Source organism: Podarcis muralis, chromosome 6 (genome assembly GCF_964188315.1).
Source record: "Podarcis muralis chromosome 6, rPodMur119.hap1.1, whole genome shotgun sequence".
NCBI lineage: Eukaryota > Metazoa > Chordata > Lepidosauria > Squamata > Lacertidae > Podarcis > Podarcis muralis.
In genome coordinates, this window is record NC_135660.1 from 89,229,612 (window position 1) to 89,254,114 (window position 24,503).

General features: G+C 44.0%; 1 protein-coding gene across 1 annotated transcript in view; it reads left to right on the forward strand.

Moving 5' to 3' along the window:
- ERCC6 (ERCC excision repair 6, chromatin remodeling factor) overlaps nucleotides 1–24,503 on the forward strand; it is a 49,089-nt gene that overhangs the window by 17,650 nt on the left and 6,936 nt on the right. The window contains exons 6-16 of the mRNA XM_028728897.2: nucleotides 1,550–1,678; nucleotides 4,802–4,960; nucleotides 6,466–6,601; nucleotides 12,209–12,379; nucleotides 12,561–12,737; nucleotides 15,117–15,233; nucleotides 15,928–16,023; nucleotides 17,281–17,499; nucleotides 19,092–19,202; nucleotides 20,789–20,908; nucleotides 21,710–21,804. Coding sequence (XP_028584730.2) covers nucleotides 1,550–1,678; nucleotides 4,802–4,960; nucleotides 6,466–6,601; nucleotides 12,209–12,379; nucleotides 12,561–12,737; nucleotides 15,117–15,233; nucleotides 15,928–16,023; nucleotides 17,281–17,499; nucleotides 19,092–19,202; nucleotides 20,789–20,908; nucleotides 21,710–21,804 — 1,530 coding nt within the window. The remainder of the gene's footprint in view (nucleotides 1–1,549; nucleotides 1,679–4,801; nucleotides 4,961–6,465; nucleotides 6,602–12,208; nucleotides 12,380–12,560; nucleotides 12,738–15,116; nucleotides 15,234–15,927; nucleotides 16,024–17,280; nucleotides 17,500–19,091; nucleotides 19,203–20,788; nucleotides 20,909–21,709; nucleotides 21,805–24,503) is intronic.

A 24,503-nucleotide genomic window follows, 5' to 3' on the forward strand; every position in this document is an offset into this window, starting at 1 on the left:
AATTCAGAAGCAGCACTGGCACAACAGTTACCATTTTGTTGTTTAGTCGTTTAGTCGTGTCCGCCTCTTCGTGACTCCATGGACCAGAGCACGCCAGGCACTTCTGTCTTCCACTGCCTCCACAGTTTGGTCAAACTCATGCTGGTAGCTTCGAGAACACTGTCCCACCATCTCGTCCTCTGTCGTCCCCTTCTCCTTGTGCCCTCCATCTTTCCCAACATCAGGGTCTTTTCCAGGGAGTCTTGTCTTCTCATGAGGTGGCCAAAGTATTGGAGCCTCAGCTTCACGATCTGTCCTTCCAGTGAGCACTCAGGGCTGATTTCCTTCAGAATGGATAGGTTTGTTCTTCTTGTAGTCCATGGGACTCTCAAGAGTCTCCTCCAGCACCAGAATTCAAAAGCATCAATTCTTCGGCGATCAGCCTTCTTGATAGTCCAGCTCTCACTTCCATACATCACTACTGGGAAAACCATAGCTTTTACTATACGGACCTTTGTTGGCAAGGTGATGTCTCTACTTTTTAAGATGCTGTCTAGGTTTGTCATTGCTTTTCTCCCAAGAAGCAGGTGTCTTTTAATTTCGTGGCTGCTGTCACAGTTACCATAGAACCAGCATAAAATCCTTAAAAAGCAGTATGGAATCCATAAACAGAACTAAATAGAACTAGCATAGGAGGCTGTCTTAAACCAAGTCTGCCTGGGTGTGTCTAGCTCAGTATTGTCATTGCTCGCCGGCAGCAGGCTCCAGCTGGGAAAAGTACACAGGACACAGAAAGTTTTGGTAAGGATGGGGCTGAAATGTACAATGGATTGATCACCTCCCATTGAAGTTAGCGGGTGTGGATTTGCGCTGCCATCTTAAATCATCACATGCTCTCTCTTGCTGTAGCATGTTGTCATCCTGTTGTACAGAATGATCCTATTTTTCCGATAACAAATGTCTCCTAAAGGCCGTATAGCAGTGTGCGCTATAGGTTGATGAAAGTTTTTATGCCAACATTTAATTTGCCTTGAACTTTTGTTGGGTTTAGTGATTCAGTTAACCTTGTGAAGTGTCTTGCAAACATATTTTGTATCCAGATACTGTAAAAACATGTTCTCCCTCTTTTCCCCAACCACCCATTTTTTCTTATGTTTCTAAGTTTAAACACATAAACCTGCTGAATCCAGCCAAAGGCCCATCTACTGCAGCATGCTGTTCTCACAGTGGCCAACCAGATACCTGCAGGAAGCCTGCAATTTGTAGAGCACTACTTTGTAGAGTGCCCACAGGAAGCCTGCAATTTGCAGAGCCCTACTTCATAGAGTGCCTTACAGTCTTTCTCACTTCTTTATATCCCTCCTGTAGGAAAGCCAGCCAGAGAGTGCGTAACTTTGCCCAAGGCACAAGCACTTAAGCTCAGCTGGAACTTGAGCCCAGGTTTCTTATGTCAAAATCAACACACTGTCTGCTGGACCACAATAGCTGCTTTTCAGATTTGCTTTCTGTTCTCTCCTAGCTGCCTAAACTAACACTGGTGATTAAATGGTGATTCTTCTTGTAATTTCAGGAGGTGGCACAAGCAACAACTGAAAGACAGAGAGGAGCGGCAGAAGGCGGGGGAAGATTCGGATGATAGCGATGCTGAATTTGCTGAGGGTTTTAGAGTTCCAGGTTTCCTTTTCAAAAAACTTTTCAAGTATGTATATTAAAGTAGCGAACAACAATTCATTGCTATAAGGGGTTTGCTAATGTATCAGTGCAAACTGGAAAAGTTAAGAGTAAACCGGGTAGCTAAAGTGTATTATGGCATTCTGTAGCCAACTGAAGAACTTGAATTCCATTGTGGTTATACGTTTGTGTTGTGTTGTGTTGTAGCTGCCAAAACTGCATAGACATGTGTCCATCCTACACAAGCATAGTCAGTGTGTAAAGCAGAGAGATCACTCCATTCACGCCGTTAGTCTTTCCATTCAGTGCTTTAGCAAATGATTCAAGCAGCGTAGCTTGTACAGCGTAGTCTGTCTGTAACACTTCATTGAGCATGGCGGTCTTGAGCAGTGTTTATCGTTTCCCTGGAACTCACAGCTTGGTTAACAGGTTCCTCACCAACTGTTGGTGGACTTAAGGGTGTGTTACGCTGCTGTAACCATAATCTAAAAATGGATCTGTGATTAGAGAAACCCAAAGAGAATTCAACCAAGACGGGCAACTAAATATGAGTCTTGGCATGATAGCCGTCCCTGATGAAGGGTATCCCCTTGCAAGCATGAGTCAGCTGGCAAAACTTCCTGAGTGGTTAAAAAGATCAATTGAGCTGAATGATTTGTCTGACATGCAATTTAAAAGATGAGATCTCCCCAGCAGGAAAGGGAGGTTGCCATCATTAAGCATTAGAGGCTCCTCTGACCACACTGGAGCGCAAAGATGGCAGCAGTGAATCCCCATGCCGATTGATCAACTCCCAGTTAGTTTGTTCCTGGCTCTTAATTTTTCTCAGCAGGTCTTCTGAAAACTTTATCCTTTTCTAGGGTTTGTTTTCGCTGAAGTTGAATGAGGGCAGTCCTGAAAACTCCCATTTTAGTTTCTGTGCTTTGCAGTTTCAAAAATATCTTTGGAAAAGAGAAGCTAGAAATGGGAGAGTAGAAAGCGGCTCACCCATTTCTCCTCCCAACTTTCAAGCATTCTGTTCATATATCAAGTATTAATAGACTAGAGATCTATACCAGTTGCAACCTACTGTGTCTCTCTGAAAAGACTATGAAATATGCTAAATTCTATGCAGTTAAGAGGCACTTTAAGTCATAGGATGTAGAGAGCTACAAGAGACCATGAGGAAGAGGCCAAAACTTGTGTATGTGACTCTGGTAGGTCCTATTGGGTGTTTAAATGGAGAATTTGGTCTATTCTTTTTTTAGGCTTTTCTCTGCATCTAGGGCTAGAATGGCAAGCCCAGAGCTCAGTGTTGGAGTCCCTCTGGTATGTGAGGAGAGATGGGCTGTATCCCTTCCCATGATGCTCTGCTTGCTGCTGCTCTTCTCTCCCTTGCATGAGTTTAGCTTCTTGGTTCTGATACGTTGCAGAGAATGAAATGAGCAAGGACTCCTGTGCCTTGCTCACTCTCGGCAAGAACTCACTGTTGCCATCTGTTCGGCAGATGCCATCCGAAGGGAGAGGAAAGACTCTGCCACACTTACCTGCTCCTCTAGCAATCACACTGGTTGCTCAGCGTTGTACATCCCACACTCCATGTGAAGAAATGCTTTGTTTTGTAATATTGGGGGGGGGGGGGAGTGGTCTCCTGTCTCCTTGTGCCTAGTGAAGTGAAAATGTTAAGAAACTAGCTTGTTGAGGGATGCGAGTAGGAATCTACAAAAGGCACCCTTCCAACTGTCAGTAGGAGAAAGAGAGCAATGGTTTTAAATAAACAATAGGCTTTTCAGTTGAGCTGAAGAATTTGGTGAGCTTTTTGTGAGGAGTCAGCATCCTCAGATGAGAGAAGGTGGTGAGAGAGAGAGAGATTCTTTTTTAAGCCAAAATTTAGATCATGTCTCATGTGTGCAACCTGCCTTAAAGCCCTGGGGATAGATTAGCAAGTGAGCCAGACGTTCTCCACACACTGCAGATGGCAGAAGACCCCTAGGGATCACTCGCTAATCTAACCTGATGGAAATGTGTTCCTTCTCCCAATTGGAGTGCTTTTGGGGGACCACAATCTCTTTCTGACCTCACTGACCACCCAGTTGAGGCATGAGATGGAATTACAGTATACCGTCATCTTTCATGCATTTATCCAACTATTCCTCTGAACAAAGGAGATTCTTCCCGCAAAACTTCTGTTTGGGCAGAATTTTACATTCTTGGTTGAAAACCACCCCTAAACTTACTAGCAGGCAGCTTGCAGCCGTTGTTTTTGTACTCCTAATCTGACCTAAGCTGTATCATTGTTTGTATTTGCTGTATCCATCCCTGAAGGGCAGCCCTTCCCCTGCTCCCAGCTCCTTTCATCTAGGTTTGACAGGCTATCTTTTATCTCAATGCTGCTTATGTAAAGAGAAGTTGCTGGTGAACTGTGCCCAAAGCATAGCCCATCTTCCTGCTTCCAAATAGGGAGAGACAAAAATTAGCCTGGATAGTTCAGCTGCTTAGAGCGTGGTGCTAATAATGCCAAGGTTGCAGGTTCAATCCCTGTATGGAACAGCTACATATTCCTGCTTGGCTGGGGATTGGACTAGATGACCCCCCCCCCAAGGTCCCTTCCAACTCGACAATTCTATGATTCTGTGTTTTTGCAATTTGTAACTTGTGTAATTTAGCAAGAACAGCCTGATAAGTTTTCACTGGCAAAGGGATTTCTATTATTTTTAATACCTCCCTCTTCTTAGTTTGTAGCCACTGTTTACTTTTTGTTCCTTTTCAGCACTAGCTGTTGGGCTCCTGGGCATGGAACCACTCCGCCACGTTCCACTGTGATTTAACAGTCCTCCTATATGTTGGGCTGCGGAAACAATTGCACTCACTGTTCTGAAGAACCAGAAGGGGCCGTTCTAGCAATATTTATACAAAACGAAATAAAACACCCTCCAATTATCATGTCCCGGTTTAATTAGATGTACTTTTAACATTGCACAAAGAGCGAGTTCATCACATCCAACGTCCAAAGGCATAAAAAATGCATGACGCTGTAAATACAGCCTTCATGTAAAACACATGCTGCAGCATGTTACGGTAACTAGCTTCTGAGCGTTGCAAATGACTAATTCATGTGTTTGTCCTGTTGCGATCTCTTGTTTGCCATCTGATTTTGCCCTTTTCCTTGCAGGTACCAGCAGACAGGTGTTGGGTGGCTCTGGGAATTGCACTGCCAGCAGGTGGGAGGAATTCTGGGAGACGAGATGGGATTGGGCAAGACCATCCAGATAATTGCTTTCTTGGCAGGTCTGAGCTACAGCAAGATCAGGACGCGTGGTTCAAATTACAGGCAAGTGCTCTTCCGCAGACTGTCAGTCTGTGGAGCGCGATGAATATTTCATTGGATGTATTGCCATGGAGGAGGGCCCCGTGAATTATTAATGGCATTTCAATTACAATATTCCTTTAATTCTTTTAGCGGGGGACATCAAAGGGAATTTTTTTTTACGAGACAATGGAGCTGGAGGGCAGGAAAAATTAAACATGTAACACTCTTAATGAATTCCAGGCATTGATGCTTCATTTTGCAGATGAGCCTCGCCAGTTATTTTGGGTCAATACTATGCCTTAAGGTTATAGAGCACAAATGGATTGCTTACCAATTCAATTATGTTAATATTGATAGTTTACACAGTATGGAATTTTCAATTAGGGGTAATACCTTTAGGTCAACTTACTACGTTTTTACATTAAAATATTTGCTCTGGCAAGAGACCAGTGGACTACTTTCATAGGCAGTCACAGGCTTCTTTGGGATGCTGGAAGTGAGAGTCGAGCGTGAGCAAGGAAACATTCTTGCAAGATCCTTCCTTGGCTCAGCACAGACAACCCACGTTCAAGTAGAGGGAGTTCCCGCTTTCTTTTTTTATACAAGCTGCTCCTTGTTGTCTTCCTCCTCCCACCCCATTCGCCTGGAACATCAAGTATCTGTAGTTATCAATCCAGCAATCGGAACAGTCAGGGGAAAATGTCTTGCAGCCCCTGGAAGCCCAGTGGGCATTCGCAAATTCGCTTGCTGATTCAGGTGCCCCTGGCTGAAACAAAAGGGGTTCCCAGTAGCCCCCAAGAGGCTGTTACTTATGCTGCTGTGTGGAGAACTAAGCGAACAACCAAGGCTGTTGCTTAGTGTATCCAAGCTTTAGTCTAAATAAGATAAGATCCTGCCTGGATTTGCATTCCTTGACTTGCAGACTGTGGGGCATGTAGAAGGCACATAGAAGCCTGATTGATGCAGGTGGTACCTTCTATGCACAAGGCTGTTCCAGACTGTTATGCCTTACTGAGTTTCCTCTCTTCGTGGTTGTTGCACAGACGGTAGACTGGATTGAGTTTGTTGCATTTTTTCTGTGCTGATAACTGTGTCCGCTACATCCCTTCATATGCTGTTGCTTTTATTTCTCTACCACGATCGCCCCCTGCCACTGGCTCTTGCAGGCATTATTTTAAAATTGGGATCAGCCTGGTTCTCTAAATTTAACCTGCAGTCCTCTGGTGTTTCTGTGTTTTACTGGTTTAATTGGTTGGAAGGAGAAACCTAGTATAGCTTCCCCAAAACTTTTCATTTAGCGTTGTGGCTGTTATTGACTCCAACTCCTTAGCATCCCCCTTTCCATTGTCTTCTACAGCGTCATCCTGCCATTTAATTTTATAGTTTTGCACCCATTTCATAAAATCATGGAATTGTAGAGTCATCTAGTCCAACTCTTCATTTCTAACTTGAATACAGTTGTTCTGATAGCTCTCATAATGCATGCTGCTTATTTCACGGTGCTGTCATCTTGTGATCTCTTCTAGGTTCCAAGGGCTGGGTCCAACAGTGATTGTGTGCCCAACCACAGTGATGCATCAGTGGGTGAAGGAGTTTCATACTTGGTGGCCTCCGTTTAGAGTTGCAATTCTACACGACACGGGCTCTTACACCAATAAAAAGGTACCTGCTCATTCAGGATGCTGCAAATTCAGACCTTCTCTTTCTCCGCTGAATAGGAACAGTTTGCACTTCTTTCTCTGGAAAGTGTCTTGAGAATTTTGTTGCCAGTACTGAAGATAACCCTTGAAGTTTTAGCTTTGCTCCCTCCCTCTCAGTGTTAAATGGAACGCATGTCCCCCCCCCCCCATGAAACACCTTGAGAGTTTTTGTTGCTGCGTGACATTGAGCGAGCTGTATGGTGCAGCGATTCAGCATCAGTGAAAGCCCAGCCCATCAGGTCCTCCATTTTTATAGTACCCCCCACCCAAAGAATTTAAGGACAAATACAGCACAGAGGGCTTCGTACCTCTGCTTTAGGTTCCGTCTTACACAAAGGCCACCTTTTTAAAGATACTTATAGGGTTGCTACTTTTATATCCATGTCTGCCTTCGTTCAGCACCAAGGTCTTTGAGTTGGGTGCCCCAGCAAATAGTTTCTATGGAACTTGTTGCAGCAAGGGGTCCTGCCTGGGGTTCTTTTTCTAAAAAACCCCCCAAATATGGTCTTTTCTCCCTCTACCTGCTGCTTCTCCACTCGGAATTGCCCTAGCTTCTGTTGCACATGCGTACATGCTTTCCGTAGTTCAGCCCTTAGATTAGTGATTAGTTAGGCTGGCCTTCCCTGTGCAGCTGGACTTGGCAGCTGATCTCACCATTCCCATGCCCCTTGCAGACTTTACCACGATCTTCCCGTCTTCAGGGAGCACTTGCCTAGGAAACCTCCAGCAGTGCAACCTCCTGAGTGCTAATCTTGTGAGCTTGGGGGCAACGTTGCCGACACCTGGGTGAACTCTTGGGCTCTTGAGCATCTTGTTTATTTATCTAGAACGGTTATGGGCCACTTCATATTCCAGAAAGATCTCAAAAGCGGCATGCAAGATAAAAATACAAAATCACGTGCAGCGTTAAATATATTGAAAAAAGGGTCCAACAAAATTGCACTCTCGTAGCTGATATCATCCTTCTGGAAATGCCCGGGTAAGCATAAAAGTTTGAAGCAGGTAGAAGCGCAAAATTGTCGGTGTCTGTCTGATAACGTGATGAAGTGCATTCCACAAAGTCGGGGCTGTAAGAGCAAAAGCTCCACTCTGTTATTGAGAATCATTGCCGCATATAGTGATCAGCGTCGGTGGTGTTTCCATGATACTATTGCACATCATAATTATTTACCTAGACTAATAACTTATTTATTAGTCTGGAGAGATCGAAAACATGAGCCTCAGGCGAATGATGCACAGCAGCGAAGCGGCTGGAGTCTCCACTCCGGGAGCTCGCACATCTGCACTAAGCCCATGGTGAAGCTTGGAGTGACGTGTTGCGATATATACACAAATGGATCAGTCTGATAAATTGTGCTGATAGTTTTCTGAGGTTTGGCTAAGTTGGTGTTGTCACCTCCGAGGATCTCGTTTTATCCGGGAAGCACCGAAACGTGCACAAAGGCTCCTCTGCAAAGATTGTTGTGTATTTAAACACACCCGGACCCCTCGTTTTCTCACCTGCAGTTTTCCTCCATCGCTACTGCCCTTTTGCAAGTTAAAACTAAACAAAGCAATTGTACTGTTAGGAGGTTAGCTGGCAGCGGGAGTGAGCCAAGCTGAAAACCAGGCAGGTGGGCTAGTCAACCAGCTGCCCAACCAACTAATTCCAGAACTTAATTATCACATTTTTTGCAGTGATCACAGGAATTGTGGCTTTTTTGGGGAGGGGGGAGGGGGGAAGGATGCTTCTAAGCCCAAACTCTTCCAGAGTAAAATGACAGGGCAAACTAAGCTCCCTCCAGCTGTTGGTTATCCCTCTGCAGTAGTAAGGGATGGGGGAACGGGAGAGTTGTTTGTGAAGCTGGAGGAAGTGGCTGGGAACAGGGTTTAATTAAACATATGCCATCTTGGTTTTGTGAGCATTCCTTGCAAATACTCACACAGTTCCCTTAGGGGAGGTTTTTTTCATGTATTTACAGAGGGCCGTGTATATACAGTCCCACTCGCACAAGAGACTTCCCTTCCATTTCTCTCCCCATGCACCACCGAAATCTTCTCCGTAGGGTCCTCTGATCCTCTAGAGGGGGCGGTAGGGGAAATTCCATTGCGCAAGTGGAAGTCTGCTGCGCCAGCATTGGATAGGACCCAAAGAACTGAATACTGAAGAGAGCAGGGGGCTGTTCACCAGTCCCTGTAAATATTCTCCAGTGTTCTACGGACACGGGTTGTTGGCATGCCCAAGAGCTGGGAATTTACTGAACTACGGTATCTTCTCAGGAGTCTGTTGAGAAAGTTGTAGACAGCACAAAGATTCCGTGTTCCGTTTATGAGCGCACACCAGTATATTGTTTACATACTTGTACATATGTGCCACAAGCATAGAAACGAGCACCCTGCAAGGCTCTCAAAGGCCACGGAGGGTTTTGCCCACTAGCTTCACTGAAATCAGAGGTGGGGAAGATGTAACACTCCAGGTATTGCCAGACTATAACTCTTATGTTCATCATGCTGGTGGGACTCATGGGAGTTGGAGTGCAACAAAATCTGGAAGGTGCCCCCATTGACTGCCTCCTTTTTTCAGCTGGAACTCAGTTCTGACACCTCTCAGAAGGGTTCCAGCACCTTTCAGGTGGGTGCCATTGCTATTCTTAGAGAATGAGGTAGGCGTTCATGGTGAACTCAATCACCTATTTTTCTAGAAAAATTGCACTGCATATACCCAATCCTATTTACCCAACCATTGCTCCCAGCAGCCACCCCAACTAGGTCTTAAAACGGGCAGGACTTCTCTCTGATAATTCAGCAGCATTAGCCGTTTGTGAGTATTCCGTTCTCGAAATGTCATATGTGTTTATTCCTGAGCTTAAAGCTGTTTGTTTTCATTACTATCTGAAGCCCCTTCCCACCCACTTTCAAAAGGGGCCAATATTCTGTTTAGCTATAGCAGGGTTTCTCAAACTTTGGGTCTCCAGCCGTTTTTGGACTACAACTCCCATCACCCCTAGCTAGCAGGACCAGTGATCAGAAGTGATGGAAATTGTAGTCCAAAAAGAGCTGGGGACCCAAGTTTGGGAAAACCTGAGCTGCAGAAAGGATTGTGAACATGGTGCCCTCCTGGGCTGGGCACCAGCAGAATATGGACATAAGGTTACAAAGGGAGCTTACTATCTGAACAGCTCTGAAGAGGTCAGCCTAAGCAGTAGAAGGGGGCTGAGAAAAGAGATGTCACTACAACAGAAGCCGGAGTAAGAGTGGGGAAAGGATACTGTGGCACCGTAGGGTGGCACTTCTCATTTAGTAGCACACATCTCTGTGAAATCCTTGACCTCTGTTTTGTTCTCTCACCATTTGTATCTGCTCCTGAAGTGCATAAATCCCTTTGCAGAAACTTCATTAAGTGCAGCGTTGAGGCATAAGGCTGGCACAATTTCAGTGCCAGAAGGCATATTGATGTAAAGTTAAGCAGTTCCTTCTCTCAGTAGCCCTCTCTCTAAAGCAGAGCAGAGCTGAAGTTAGAGTAGCATGTGCAGTATTTCTTCAGCCCTTTATTTTTCTTGACAAAACAGATTTTAGAATAGCACACCTACTACATTGACCCTTTCACTCTGTAGGGTTTAGTATATGCTGGGTAGCCTAGGAGCTCTTCCTTATGTCGTGGGGTGTGGTGGTGGAAGCAGGTTCAAAATACATGCTAAAAAGCATTTATGCAGTAAGGAAGAGGGGGAATTAGGGCACCAAACCATTTCCCTTCTTCCACAAAACCATGTGTCTCATTACAAAAGTTAAAGCTGTTGTGGGATTGCTCTGGCTTTCACGCGCGCACCTGCAGTTTTAGCTGCCATCCTCATTTAACCTGACGATAGAAGCTGAAAACCTGACTGTTTTTCCATCCCAGATTCTGGCTACTTCATAATCCTTAGTCTTATCCCATCCTGCTTTTCTGTGTCAGAAGTGATTGAAATGGCTGTAAAAGGCTGTAGTTGTGGAAATTGAATTTTAAGAGAAGAAAATATTAAAAGCCCTCGCCTGTGATGTTAGGAGGAAGGTATGTGATTGCCGGTCAGTTCCTGGGTAGAAACGGGCAACGATGAAATGAAATGCGGAAGCAGACGCGTCCTTAGAGCACAACATTGAATATGCTTATAAATTATCGGAGAGTACTGTACCAGGGTGGACCACGGGGTCCCTCTGAGCTCTGCAAATCCCTTTCCCTTTACAGAACTCAACAGACTTTCGCGTGGCAAAGCTTACATTACCTTAACCTGAACCGGGGGAAGTGGTCGGTGATGAATTGCCTTTCTGTGTTTTTCCTTCATTGTCAGCACAAATCCTTGTTTAATAAAAGATTTGGCTTGAAGGAAATTTTAATTAATTACAGGTTCAGTAAATCCTGAGTAGGACTCTGCTGTGCTGTGTCTACAGTGAATGGCCTTCATGTGCCTTGTGTTTTTACTCCTGTTCTCTCTGCTGCCTGACAGTGTGATTTATGGCTGTTGTTTTCTACCACTACACTGTTTGCCCTCTAGGAGGGATTGGTCTCCTGAGCCCCCATAATAACAGGAGCACTTTCACAAAACATCTTTTAATGACAACATTGCAGCAGCCTTCTGTAAGTCAGGCTAATTGCAGACATACCCTATTAATTGCAAAATCTAGGAGAGGTTACATATTTTACAAGCTTTTAATTTGAAATCGCCTGAGATGATTTGTCTTAAGTGTTTGAGGAGAGATGCCTATAGTATTCTGCAGTAGACCATTGCTAGGAAATAGATGCAATGAACGTGGGTTGCAGTGGGGGCTTAAAAATATCAGATTTTACTACAGGGGCAAGAGAGTCTGTTTTTTACCTCCATAGTAAACCGAATCTGTTAATTTCATTAACTAGTGTTCATACTTCCTTTCTCCTTCTGGAAATAGGATTCCTTACAAAAATAGGCATTTGGCATTAGAGAGCTTTTCTAGTGGTATCAAATTCAATGACTATTCATGAAAGTTAGTCGCCTTTTAAAATAAATGTTTTTTCCCCCTTTCTGTTAAAAAAGACATTTTTAAAAAAATTCAAGTCCTAGTCTGTTCGTTCCTCAGGAAGTTGTAAGGGGAGGAAGAGGTGATAGTGACACAGCAGCAAATCGAGTTGATGTAGCACAGCAAGTTCTCAATTTGCTGCTCTGCTATATTCATAGTGCATTCTCAGTGCTTTGTAGTTCCCTATTGTGACTCGCTCAACTCTATGTGAGGCAGCCCAGTATCCTTACTTGCATACATGATGCTGAAACCAAAGTAGGTGTCTTTAACTTACAGTGGTCATGCTTTTTTTAGGGGAGGGGAAGAGATACAATTGAATTTGTTAGTGCCTTAACTCATACCTTGGAATGGAGGATTGTTTGGTCCTAGATTTAGCTTTTCGGGACTTGCTATTTTTCCCCTTGCAATATCGGAATGAAACGTGTTTATTTTAATGCGTGCTTAAGTCCTGTGACAAGTGTTGCCGTGTTAGTGCTGCCTGGGACATTGATTATCCAAAACAGTACTTTCTTTACGGACTCTCATAGTTTCAGTAATGGACAACGTATTGTTCTCTTTGCAGGTAAAACTGATTCAGGAAATTGTAGCATGTAGTGGCATTCTGATAACCTCCTACTCTTACATTCGCATGCTGCAAGATAACATCCATGGTTACGGTTGGCATTATGTGATTCTAGATGAGGGACATAAAATTCGGAATCCAAATGCTGCAGTCACGGTTGCTTGCAAACAGGTAAGACTTTTTAAAAACAAAAGCATTTCGATTGGTTAAATTAGTGATAAACTTGGTCTTAACGCTTACTTCACGCTTAGGCCATGTTTCAAAGACTTCGTGTCATGTGTAAATTGCTGGTGGAATTTGCACTTTTCTGTGTTTTATTATGACATGAATACGCTTCTCCCTGCATTTACAGTTCTGCACTCCTCATCGAATCATCTTGTCTGGATCACCTATGCAAAACAACCTAAAAGAGCTGTGGTCCCTCTTTGACTTCGTATTTCCAGGAAAACTAGGAACACTTCCTGTCTTCATGGAGCAATTTTCTGTTCCAATAACCATGGGAGGCTATTCCAATGCCTCTCCAGTTCAGGTAAAGGATGCAATTCTCAGAAAATTGAAAAAAGCTCAGTTCCAGGCCATGTTCTAACACAGTCACTAAATGTCCTATCATCTCCTGGACAGTTAACATTAAAAATATAAAACAGTAAACAACAAAGAGAATCCTAAAAATTGTGCAGAATAAAACCACAATTCAAAACTAATTAAATAAGACTTAGATCTCCGGCTAATGAAGACGTGCTATTACTACCATTATTTACTTGATTCTTAATTGTGCCCTTCATCAGACAATCCAAGGCTGAGTTTACATATAACAGACAATAAAAACTATTGCATACAAAATACAAAAATCAGGTAAAAATTAACAAAAGTGCTAATAGGCACTAAAAAAAAACATTGAGCCATCATAACATAGTGACTGAATGTCTTACCTCGCCCCCTGCCAAAGAGCTGGGCAAACAGGTATGTCTTCATTTGCTACTGAAAAGGTAAATGATGTTTGTGCCAGATGACCCCCAGAAGGATGCATTTCAGAGATGGTGCCACCATCAAGAAGACCCCGTCCCACACTGCTGTCCCACAAACTTCATCTGATGATAGAACCACAGGAGGCCTCCCCTATTGATCTAAATGAATGAGCAGGATGATATAGAGAGCCTTATTAATTCCAGACTGACCACATAAGGCCATCCACCATTTAGTACATGAAGAAATGCAAGAGAATTACTGGATAGCATAATATACAAAGGCAGATTCTATAGCAGGGTGTCTTAGGCGCAGTGACCAGTATCCAAGCAATCACTCACATGCTTCCAAGCAGAGGTTTTGCCAAGGGAGCAGTGAACTTGTACTCTTAACAGCAAGGCCCACGTCACTTGACAAACCGTTTCTGAACACAGTTTGGAGTCACACCAAAGTCCTTTTTAAAATGATGTCCGGTGGAGTTGATATTCTTTTTCCCACTGAGGACAGGAAAGGGGTTTTCAACTTCACTTAGCTTCATTCAGTTTCTCAGATTGCTCACAGTTATAGACTTGATTGGTCGACTCACCCAGTCTGCTGATTTTGAATTCTTTAGACACTTCCCCACCCCCCAATCTCTCTTTGTAAACTCACATGTTCCTGCCAGGCCATTTTTGGTTGTTTTCTGGATGTCCACGCTCTTCACTTTTAACTCACAAACTTGTGTAATTCGGCCTACCTTGGGCTTCTCCTCAATATAGCGAACTTCCTACCTTATTTTTGGGTGACCCTATTTTGATTCCAGATTGATAGGCACCCAGCTCCACTGCTGGAGGGAATGGCACATGTTCAAGTGGGGTTTGCTGCAATTCTATGTAGTTTTTATTTTTATGTCCTTTCAAATAAATTCCACCAACTAATTTTAAGGTGAATGGAGAATGATTTGCTATTAGTTTAGATCTGTTGTTCCCAACCCCCACAGGGGGGCAATTTGATTTTTAAGGTGGGCAATTCGAGAATGAGTTATTAACAGTTAATGGCCTTTTAGGCTTCCTCCACGTGAATAGTTCACGTTTTGAATAATAAGAATTATATGTCGGGGTGGGGGTGGATCAGGATTTTAGAGATGCTTAGGTGGGGCATGGGACGCGGGTGGCGCTGTGGGTAAAAGCCTCAGCGCCTAGGGCTTGCTGATCGAAAGGTCGGCGGTTCGAATCCCCGTGGCGGGGTGCGCTCCCGTTGCTCGGTCCCAGCGCCTGCCCACCTAGCAGTTCGAAAGCACCCCCGGGTGCAAGTAGAGAAATAGGGACCGCTTTCTAGCGGGAAGGTAAACGGCGTTTCCGTGTGCGGCTCTGGCTCGCCAGAGCAGCGATGTCACGCTGGCCACATGACCCGGAAGTGTCTCCGGACAGCGCTGGCTCCCGGCCTATAGAGTGAGATGGGCGCACAACCCCAGAGTCTGGCAAGACTGGACCGTACGGGCAGGGGTACCTTTACCTTTAGGTGGGGCATGGCCCAAAAAAGGTTGGGAACTACTGGTTTAGATGCAACTGGTGCCCGTATGAGTTTGCTTTCATTTAAATGTACATGCAAACAGACATAATAAGTGTGCAAAATATCAGCATGATAACCTACCCAAAGTTTTCACTAACCGGTGAAGTATTTTATCCTCCAAAGTACATTAAAATAAATATTTAGTGTGGTGCACTGGTTGGAGTGTTGGACAGATCAGGAGAACCAGGGTTAGGATTTCTAGTCAATCATGAAACCTAACAGGTAACAGCGTACTTTGAGCCTATCCCACGTCACAGTTGTTTTTGCGAGAGGATAAAATGGAATAAGCCCCATGCGTATTATGCTGAGCTCTTAGTGAGAAGTTTGGGGTAAAATGTGGAAAGCAAGTATGATTAATAAACTAGCATTGGTGTTGTTTTTTCCCTTTCAAAAGGTAAAAACAGCATATAAGTGTGCTTGCATTTTACGGGACACAATTAATCCCTATCTGTTGCGGAGAATGAAGGCGGATGTTAAAATGAGCCTGTCACTACCGGAGAAAAATGAGCAGGTATTGTTTGACTCTATATTTTGCACCCCGAAATTTATCTGAGAGGGGCTACATGTGAAGTTATGCTTTGAGGAGCTCACTGCATGTATAGGGTGGGAAGTCACAGGGATAACCATAGTACATTGCCCCACTTGCTTTCCTGTTGCTTCCTCGTGATACACTTCCACCAATTTAATGAATTCTGACCTTGTAGTAAAAGATATGGGTTGTATCCATTGCTGCTGTTCCATTCATGCAACAGATGTCTGCTTCTAACGATGGAACTTCCCCTTACTCCGCCCTGAGAAAGGTGTGGGGGTTTTTTTTGCAATATTTATTTTCTTTTCGGATCTAAGCTTATTTGGGTACTTTAAGAACATGAAATAAATTATGTATAACTGTGTTGCAGCACAGGCTGATATTAGCAAGCAGGAGAACTCTGCAGAACTCACAATATAGAATTAAGTAAGATTTCCCCTTGAGGACCAAGGGTGAGGAAATTCTATGTTGTGGCTGTGACTCGTGACTTTTAACAGATGATGAGCCCAAGGGCTGGGAAAGTCTCCACAGAGATGCTAATCCCTGCGATAAAAGCAAAACCTATGCCAGTTCATAGATCGTGAGCTCCTTGGGGAAAGATCTGTATTTTTCATTCATGTTAAGTATAGCTCCATACTTTCTACATGTAATAATGTCTGCAGTGTCTCTTTTTTAGGTACTGTTTTGCCGTTTGACAGATGAGCAGCACCAAGTATACAAAACGTTTATTGATTCCAAAGAGGTTTATCAGATTCTCAACGGAGACATGCAGGTCAGTGCAAAGAAAGAAATTGGCATGCCAGATAGCACAAAAGGAAAAAGTTCATCTTTTCCATTTGCTGTCAAACAGCTTAGCAGAGCACTAGCAGAGGGTTAGTTAGTAGGCATGAGAAGTTAACAGAACTGACAACATAGCATATTTACCTTTATAGTTTTCAAAGAAGTCCTTTAAATTCAGGCTGGCCAATGTCTTCAGTCTAAGGAGCTGTATTTTCATATACCGTATTTTTTGCACCATAACACTCACTTTTTTCCTCCTAGAAAGTAAGGGGAAATGTCTGTGCGTGTTATGGAGGGAATGCCTACGGGTGGCATGCCTACGGATTTTCCTCTAAAAACTACGTGCATGTTATGGTCGGGTGCGTGTTATAGAGTGAAAAATACGGTAGTTCATATGTCTCAGTGAAAACAAGCACTGTAGGAAGAGAAGCAGAGGAGTGGTGGTGGAATTGAAAGAGGGAATTCTGCAGCCAGTACCTTTGGCAGTGCATAACTTATTTGGCATTCTAATCTCTCAGTCTGCATTTCTTCTCTTCCCTATTACATTTCAAACTCATAACCAATATCTCTATCTTTTTCTACTTTGTAACACTTCGTATATTTCTCCTTACAAAACCTCTTGTAGTCCTACTAGCGTAATTTGTTGATTACCGTTGCTCTTCAAATAGTTCATATACTTCTTCCAATCTTCTGTAAATCTCTGGTCCCGCAGGTTTCGAATCCTTCCTGTCATTTTGTCCAATTCTGCATAGTCCATTAATTTCGTCTGCCATTCTTCTTTCATTGGGATTTCTTCTTGTTTCCATTTCGCCTCCTCCCTCCTTGCACCAAGCGGAATGGGTGGCTCCCGGTAGCCACTTCTTGAGCAGCAAGCGGCTGTCGTCAGGACGAGCCACAGCTGGCGGTTCCAGGGAGACTGGCAGCTCTGCAGTGCCGTGCCATGCGGTACCCAGGCTTATAGGGTCTGTCTGCCCAGCCTCACCAGGAAGAGGCAGAAGTTGCGCACAGTGACACCAATCGTCTGCATGGCCAGCAGCTGCCTTTTCCCTCCCCGCTTTCTTTCCTCCTCCCAGATGCCATCATATACTGCAAAGTTTAGCTGGTGATATGTTACGGTATAAGAGCCCTAGTCTCTTGTTGAAAACCTTCTTCCAGTGGCCACTTGCTTTCATTCTGATCTATTATGCTGGCTTAAATGTGGAAGGACCGGAACATGCAGAGAATAAACATTTGGCTGTCCTCCGTGTAGATTTTCTCTGGATTGGTGGCCCTGAGAAAGATCTGCAACCACCCAGACCTCTTTTCCGGTGGTCCTAAAATTTTGAAGGGTGTCCCTGATGAAGAATTGAAGGAAGAAGACCATTTTGGATTCTGGAAGCGTTCTGGGAAAATGATAGTTGTAGAGTCTCTGCTGAAAATATGGCACAAGCAAGGCCACAGAGTACTTCTCTTTACTCAGTCTCGGCAGGTAAGTCACACTTTGCATCTTCTCTGTCTAAAGTCCACAGCTGTGACCTGGTGCTGCACGCTAGAAAGTTGCCTGCAGAATCCTCCCAGAAAGCAATGTTTTAAAGCCAAGGGGCAAGGTTCTGTGGAGTTCTGATCGACATGCCTGGGGAATATACACGTGTGTTTTTGTTTATATTTTCAAATAAATACATGATAACAATACAGTGGTACCTCGGTTTACAAACTTAATCCGTTCCAGAAGTCTGTTCTTAAACCAAAGCTGTTCTTAAACCGAGCTGTGCTTTCCCTAATGAGGCCTTCTGTTCGTAAACCAAGGTAAAGTTCGCTAACCAGAACACTACTTCCGGTTTTGCGGAGTTCGTATACCAAAGAGTTCGGAAACAGGGCTGTTCTTAAACCGAAGTGCGGTTGGCGCTGTGGTCTAAACCACAGAGCCTAGGGCTTGCCAATCAGAAGGTCGGCGGTTCGAATCCCTGTGATGGGGTGAGCTCCCGTTGCTCGGTCCCAGCTCCTGCCAACCTAGCTGTTCGAAAGCATATCAAAGTGCAAGTAGATAAATAGGTACCGCTCTGGCGAAAAGGTAAACGGCGTTTCCGTGTGCTGCTCTGGTTCTCCAGAAGCGGCTTAGTCATGCTGGCCACATGACCCAGAAGCTGTCTGCGGACAAACGCCAGCTCCCTTGGCCAGTAAAGCGAGATGAGCACCGCAACCCCAGAGTCGTCTGCGACTGGACTTAACTGTCAGGGGTCCTTTGCCACTGTACTAAGAAAAATAAAAATAACAGGATACATTTTAGCAAGTTACGTAGTAGATAAATAGATGCAAATTTCCAACTTATAACTACCTAAAGAATTCAGATAGAAATGCATACGCCAATTGCTTCCAATACATAAAATATTTCACAATCTTCTCAACAATGTGTGTGGATTTACATTTTCTTGCACTTCTTACACCTGTTTTCAATGATGAAAACTAGATTTTTCAACAAAGAGATAAGATTGCCTCGCCTTTATGACTCTGTTGATCGGTTTTACCATTCCAATGTTGGAGTCCTTCTCCCTCCCCTCCCCCCCAAATTTTAACAGATAGTTGCTCATGCCACTGTCAATATATATTGAACAATTTCCCTGACACCAAATAAGATAGCTGTTAATTGGATTAACTGGTATTTTTTTAAAAATTAAGAGTAAAAGTGAATCTTCAATTTTTAAGTCCATTAGATAGTAAATAAAATCTGGTTTTGGTACTTTGGTAAGAGCATTCCCTACTCTAATTTCAGTTGCACATACCAACTTTGGTTAGACCTGGATTTTAATTTGTGGCTGAAAAACGTCCTACTTAGAACCTGCTTTGAATTTATTAGGCATGGGTGGGCAGAAACAATTTCTGTGCGAGAGAAGTGTTTAAATGTATTTTTCTGGTTTTATATTGTAAACCACCTTGTGATCTTTCGACGAGTGGCAGTATAGACATTTAATAAGTCATCGTCGTCATCATCATGATCTCTGCCATTAGTTTTTATGCTGTACAGTGACTGTTTTGATTTTGTTTTCCTGCTCAGCATAAATCTTTCCCCCCTCAATTTTGCAGATGCTGCACATTCTCGAAGCGTTTCTAAAGCAGAGAAGCTATTCCTATCTCAAGATGGATGGCACCACAACAGTGGCATCAAGGCAACCCCTTATTGCAAGGTTTAATGAGGTAAGAAACTCTGGATCAGCCAGGTGGTCTCTGATCTTCATTGGAGAAGCATGGAATTTAGCATTCAGTTTCGTAAGAAGAGCAAGACTCAGATGAAAAGACTTGTAGGAAACCTCTGGAACTATACCCAGGTACAACATGCCCAACACATTTTGAATGAGGGATTACTCAAAATAACAAAACATTTACCAGGTTCCGATAATAACTACTACTACTACTACTACTACTACTATTATTATTATTATTATTATTATTATTATTATTATTATTATTACTATTATTATTATTATTATTGCTGCTGCTGCTGTTGCTGCTGCTGCTGCTGCTACATAACAGGAAAGGATGAGATTCGAAGATGCACCAATATTTAAAATTAAAGTTACAGTGGTACCTTGGTTCTCAAACAGCTTAGTTGTCGAACAAATCAGCTCCCGAACACTGCAAAACCACAAGTAAGTGTTCCAGTTTGCGAACATTTTGCGGTAGCCAAACACCCGACGTGGCTTCCAACTGAGTGCAGGAAGCTCCTGCAGCCAATCGGATGCTGCGCCTTGGTTTGCGAACAGTTTCGGGAGTCAAACGGACTCCCAGAACGGATTAAGTTTGAGAACCATGGTACCACTGTACTGTGATTATTATTTATCACTTACAAAGCTCCTAAAGAGGCCTAGGACCCTCGTACCTATGGGACCGCCTCTCCTGGTATGCCCCACAGAGAAACCTACGGTCTGCAAATAATAACATCCTCAAGGTCCCAGGCCTCAGAGAGGTTAGGCTGGCCTCAACTAGAGCCAGGGCCTTCTCGGCTGCGGCTCCAATCTGGTGGAATGCTCTGTCACAAGAGACCAGGGCCCTGCGGGACCTGACATCTTTCCGCAGGGCCTGCAAGACAGAGTTGTTCCACCAGGCCTTTGGTCAGGCACAGCCTGACTCCCTCCTCTGGCAACCTGCACAGAATTTTGCTTAATCGGTTGCCATCAATTTGATTTTAATTAATTTTTATAATGAAATATTTTTAGAATGTGTGATTATTTGACTGTTTGATTATTTGATTGTTGTTAGCCGCCCTGAGCCCAGCTTCGGCTGGGGAGGGCGGGATATAAATAAAATATTATTATTATTATTATTATTATTATTATTATTATTATTATTATTATTAAATAGTTTTTAAAACTGCATAAATTGCCCATCCACCCACCCACCCTTGGAATTTCAAGCCTGGCAGGGTTTAAATTTAGATTCACAGTTCAGACGGAAGAATGAATGAAGCTTTTCCTATTCTGTTCAGTTCTAATGGTTCCCATGTCACACCAATTATTTGATCAGCTTATAATAATTCTTAGCACTTGAACTTTGCAGATGTGTGGCCTTTCTCCTACACGCAAATAACTATGTTTGCTGTATGTGAATCACAGGTGTAAGTTAGTTTTAGCTTTATTTTAGTGGAATCTGTTCCCAAGTAAAAACGTTTAGGATTTTACAGCCTTGGACAGCTAAGAAGCACGTTCACTGCATCCATAGGCTGGAAAGACCTACAAACGCATTTTAAAACTTTTCCTAAATGTGGCTTGTGTATGTATTTACAGGACGAATCCTTATTTGTATTCCTACTTACCACTCGAGTCGGTGGGCTTGGTATTAACTTGACGGGTGCAGACAGAGTGATTATTTATGACCCCGACTGGAATCCCAGCACAGACACTCAGGTAGGTTTCATGGAAAAGAATATTAAATCTGAGATGTACCTTTATAAAGGTAAAGGTACCCCTGCCCGTACGGGCCAGTCTTGCCAGACTCTAGGGTTGTGCGCTCATCTCACTCAAGAGGCCGGGGGCCAGCGCTGTCCGGAGACACTTCCGGGTCACGTGGCCAGTGTGACAAGCTGCATCTGGCGAGCCAGCACAGCACACGGAAACACCGTTTACCTTCCCACTAGTAAGCGGTCCCTATTTATCTACTTGCACCCGGGGGTGCTTTCGAACTGCTAGGTTGGCAGGCGCTGGGACCGAACAACGGGAGCACACCCCGCTGCGGGGATTCAAACCGCTGATCGGCAAGTCCTAGGCACTGAGGTTTTACCCACAGCGCCACCCACGTCCCACCTTTATAAATAAGCCAATTCAATATCTGCCTTGAGCCAGGATGTCTTAACTTTGACCATTCAGAAGCATTCAAGGCTCAGGATGTTGAACTGCTGTGGTTTTCCAGGCTGCACATCCATGCTGAAGGTGTTTTAGCCAAATGTGCTTAGAACCACTCACATCTCTTCCTTTAGAAAATGTAGCTCTGGGAATCCTGGTCCAGTTTTTAATCACAGCATGGATGGAGCAGGATTTAATCCTCTCCCCCTGAACTATTTTCATGCCAAAAATTGCATGTCTGCTTCTTTTTCCAAAGACGGCGATGTGGCTGCTTTTAAGCACATTAGTTAAGGTTTTTAATTTGGTCTGGCTCCTGGAATTTTGTGTCTGAAAATGCCGTTTGCAAAACACTTCTTTGTATTCTAGGCTCGTGAACGTGCTTGGAGAATAGGCCAAATGAGAGAAGTAACCGTGTACAGACTTCTTACTGCTGGTACTATCGAAGAAAAGATTTACCACAGGTGAGTGACATACTCGCATTGACTTGCTAGTGTTTCACCAGGTGCAGCTCTGAAGAACAGCATTTATTTGTATTTTGCCGTTTTCCCCCCCTGCTGTGAAACTTAAAGCAGTATACAAAGGGTTCTCAGGCAGCCTCCCATCCAGGCACTAACCAGGCTCAAACCTGCTTAGCTTCAGCCGTTTTGCTGCATCGTGTTCTTTTTCAGCCTATGCCGACAACATGTGCAACACGACAACATGTGCAAGGAGAAATTCCAGCCCTGGATGGGGGTAGGGCTGGGGGAAAGGGGTATGTCCTGGCTTGTGTGTCACCATTTGTGCTAAGCAAGGAGCTCAGTGGCAGGTCAGGGGCTACTTGGAAGTGCATGCCGCTTGTGTATATCTTGGTGAATGCAGCTACTTGTTGTTGGTTAGTCAGTTAGTCGTGCCCGACTCTTTGTGACCCCATGGACCAGAGCACGCCAAGCACTCCTGTCTTCCACTGCCTCCCACAGTTTGGTCAAACTCATACTGGTAGCTTCGAGAACACTGTCCAACCATCTCATCCTCTGTCGGCCCCTTCTCCTTGTGCCCTCCATCTTTCCCAACATCAGGGTCTTTTCCAGGGAGTCTTCTCTTCTCATAAGGTAGCCAAAGTCTTGGAGCCTCAGCCTCAGGATCTGTCCTTCCAATGAGCACTCAGGGCTGATTTCCTTCAGAATGGAGAGGTTTGATCTTCTTGCAGTCCATGGGACTCTCAAGAGTCTCCTCCAGCACCATAATTCAAAAGCATCAATTCTTCGGCGATCAGCCTTCTTTATGGTCCAGCTCTCACTTCCATACATCACTACTGGGAAAACCATACCTTTAACTATATGGACCTTTGTCGGCAAGGTGATGTCTCTGCTTTTTAAGATGCTGTCTAGGTTTGTCATTGCTTTTCTCCCAAGAAACAGGCGTCTTTTAATTTCGTAGCTGCTATCACCATGCAGCTACTGTTTTTAAGATGCATACATAGTTACAAAATGTTCAGTTTGGGGGCTGAACACAAAGCACATCACACACAAAGGAAGGTCTTTGGAGATATGGGAAAGAGAAAATGTATTCCTTCCTTCCTTCCTTCCTTCCTTCCTTCCTTCCTTCCTTCCTTCCAAACCACCCCACCCTATCCCAGAACGGATCAACACTTTAAAGGCTGGCAGTATAGCGTAACAAAAGTTTGCATGCCCTGGTTCTGTAAATACTGACACAAACCTGTATCCGTGGATCTAGCTTCTTCCATCCGACAAGCCTTAGGAAGCTTTTTCTGACAGTAGAGAATAACATATGGTAGCCACTTCCAGTAGGGCGGGAGCTGCTTGTGCCTGAAATAAGCGGTTTAGACATCATGAGCAAAACCATGGTTCAGTAACTGGGAATCTGCTGTAAGTTTGTATGGAGCATAGATCACTTCCAAGCCAGAATTAGGGACCTATCTCAAACCGTAATATCTGCGAATTATGCTCAGTAACAACCATAGTTTGTAAATAGAAATATCTAAATAGAATTATCATGAACCTGGAAGCTGAGGAGGAGCCTTATTGCTGTTGTTGGCATTTCTCTGTCAGTGGAGTGCACCTCCGGGGGTGAAGTCAAACTGCTGCGTTAGCAGTGTGGAGGTCCTGGGCTGCCCAGACAACAGGACCCCTCTCTTGGCCTCACTGACGTGGTGTAAAGAAAAGAAAAGCAATACGTTCTGCAGCATATTCCTGGTGTCCTAACCATGGTTTGGTTGTGACATCTAAGCCAGGCCAGTTCACAGCCACAGCTTGTAGGTTTGACACAGGACACTAAGGTTCAAGTCCCAAAGAAGTTGTTTTTATTCTAACCAGTCTCTTAGCTTTTAAGATCATCACACTTGCCCTCTCTAGGCTGGAGTTTGCTTGGTTCTTTTATTATGAGATGCTGGGATGCAAAAGTACCAGAAAAATGTTGGCTCTGTATCAGGAAGCCCCTGAAGCAGGTACTGTGTGGGTGACTAGTGTGAATTTAGTGTTAAAAGTTATTGATAGGCTTAATGACGAGCATAGCTCCCCTCAGTTCCATATCCTCACTCCCCTCGAGTTTTTCTTTTAATATTACCATCTCTCTTGCCTTCAGAGAGCCAGTGTGGTGTAGTGGTTAAGAGCGGTAGATTCGTAATCTGGGGAACCGGGTTCGCGTCTCCGCTCCTCCACATGCAGCTGCTGGGTGACCTTGGGCCAGTCACACTTCTCTGAAGTGTCTCAGCCCCACTCACCTCACAGAGTGTTTATTGTAGGGGAGGAAGGGAAAGGAGGATGTTAGCCGCTTTGAGACTCCTTTGAGTAGTGATAAAGCAGGATATCAAATCCAAACTCTTCTCTTCTTCAGGAACTGAAGCAACTTTTATTATAGCTTGTTGGACCCTCTGCCAAACTTCTTACTGGATTTAGCTTTCTTTCCCCCTTCCTCCTCTTTTATGGGGATTTCCTTTTTGTTTGTATTTTCTGCTGTGGATAAACAGTGTCTCGTGGGATATATCTTTGGTGTGTCATGAGATTAAGTGCAGTAAACTCATATGGTTAGCAGTTTGTGGATTGCTTAAAAGTTACCAAAGCAACTCGGAGCATCCATGTGAAGCATGCTGCACTGTGTAATTTTTCCCTGGGGCAAAATTCGCATTGTTAAGTTTAGTGCTTTGAACAGAAAGCTATGCATA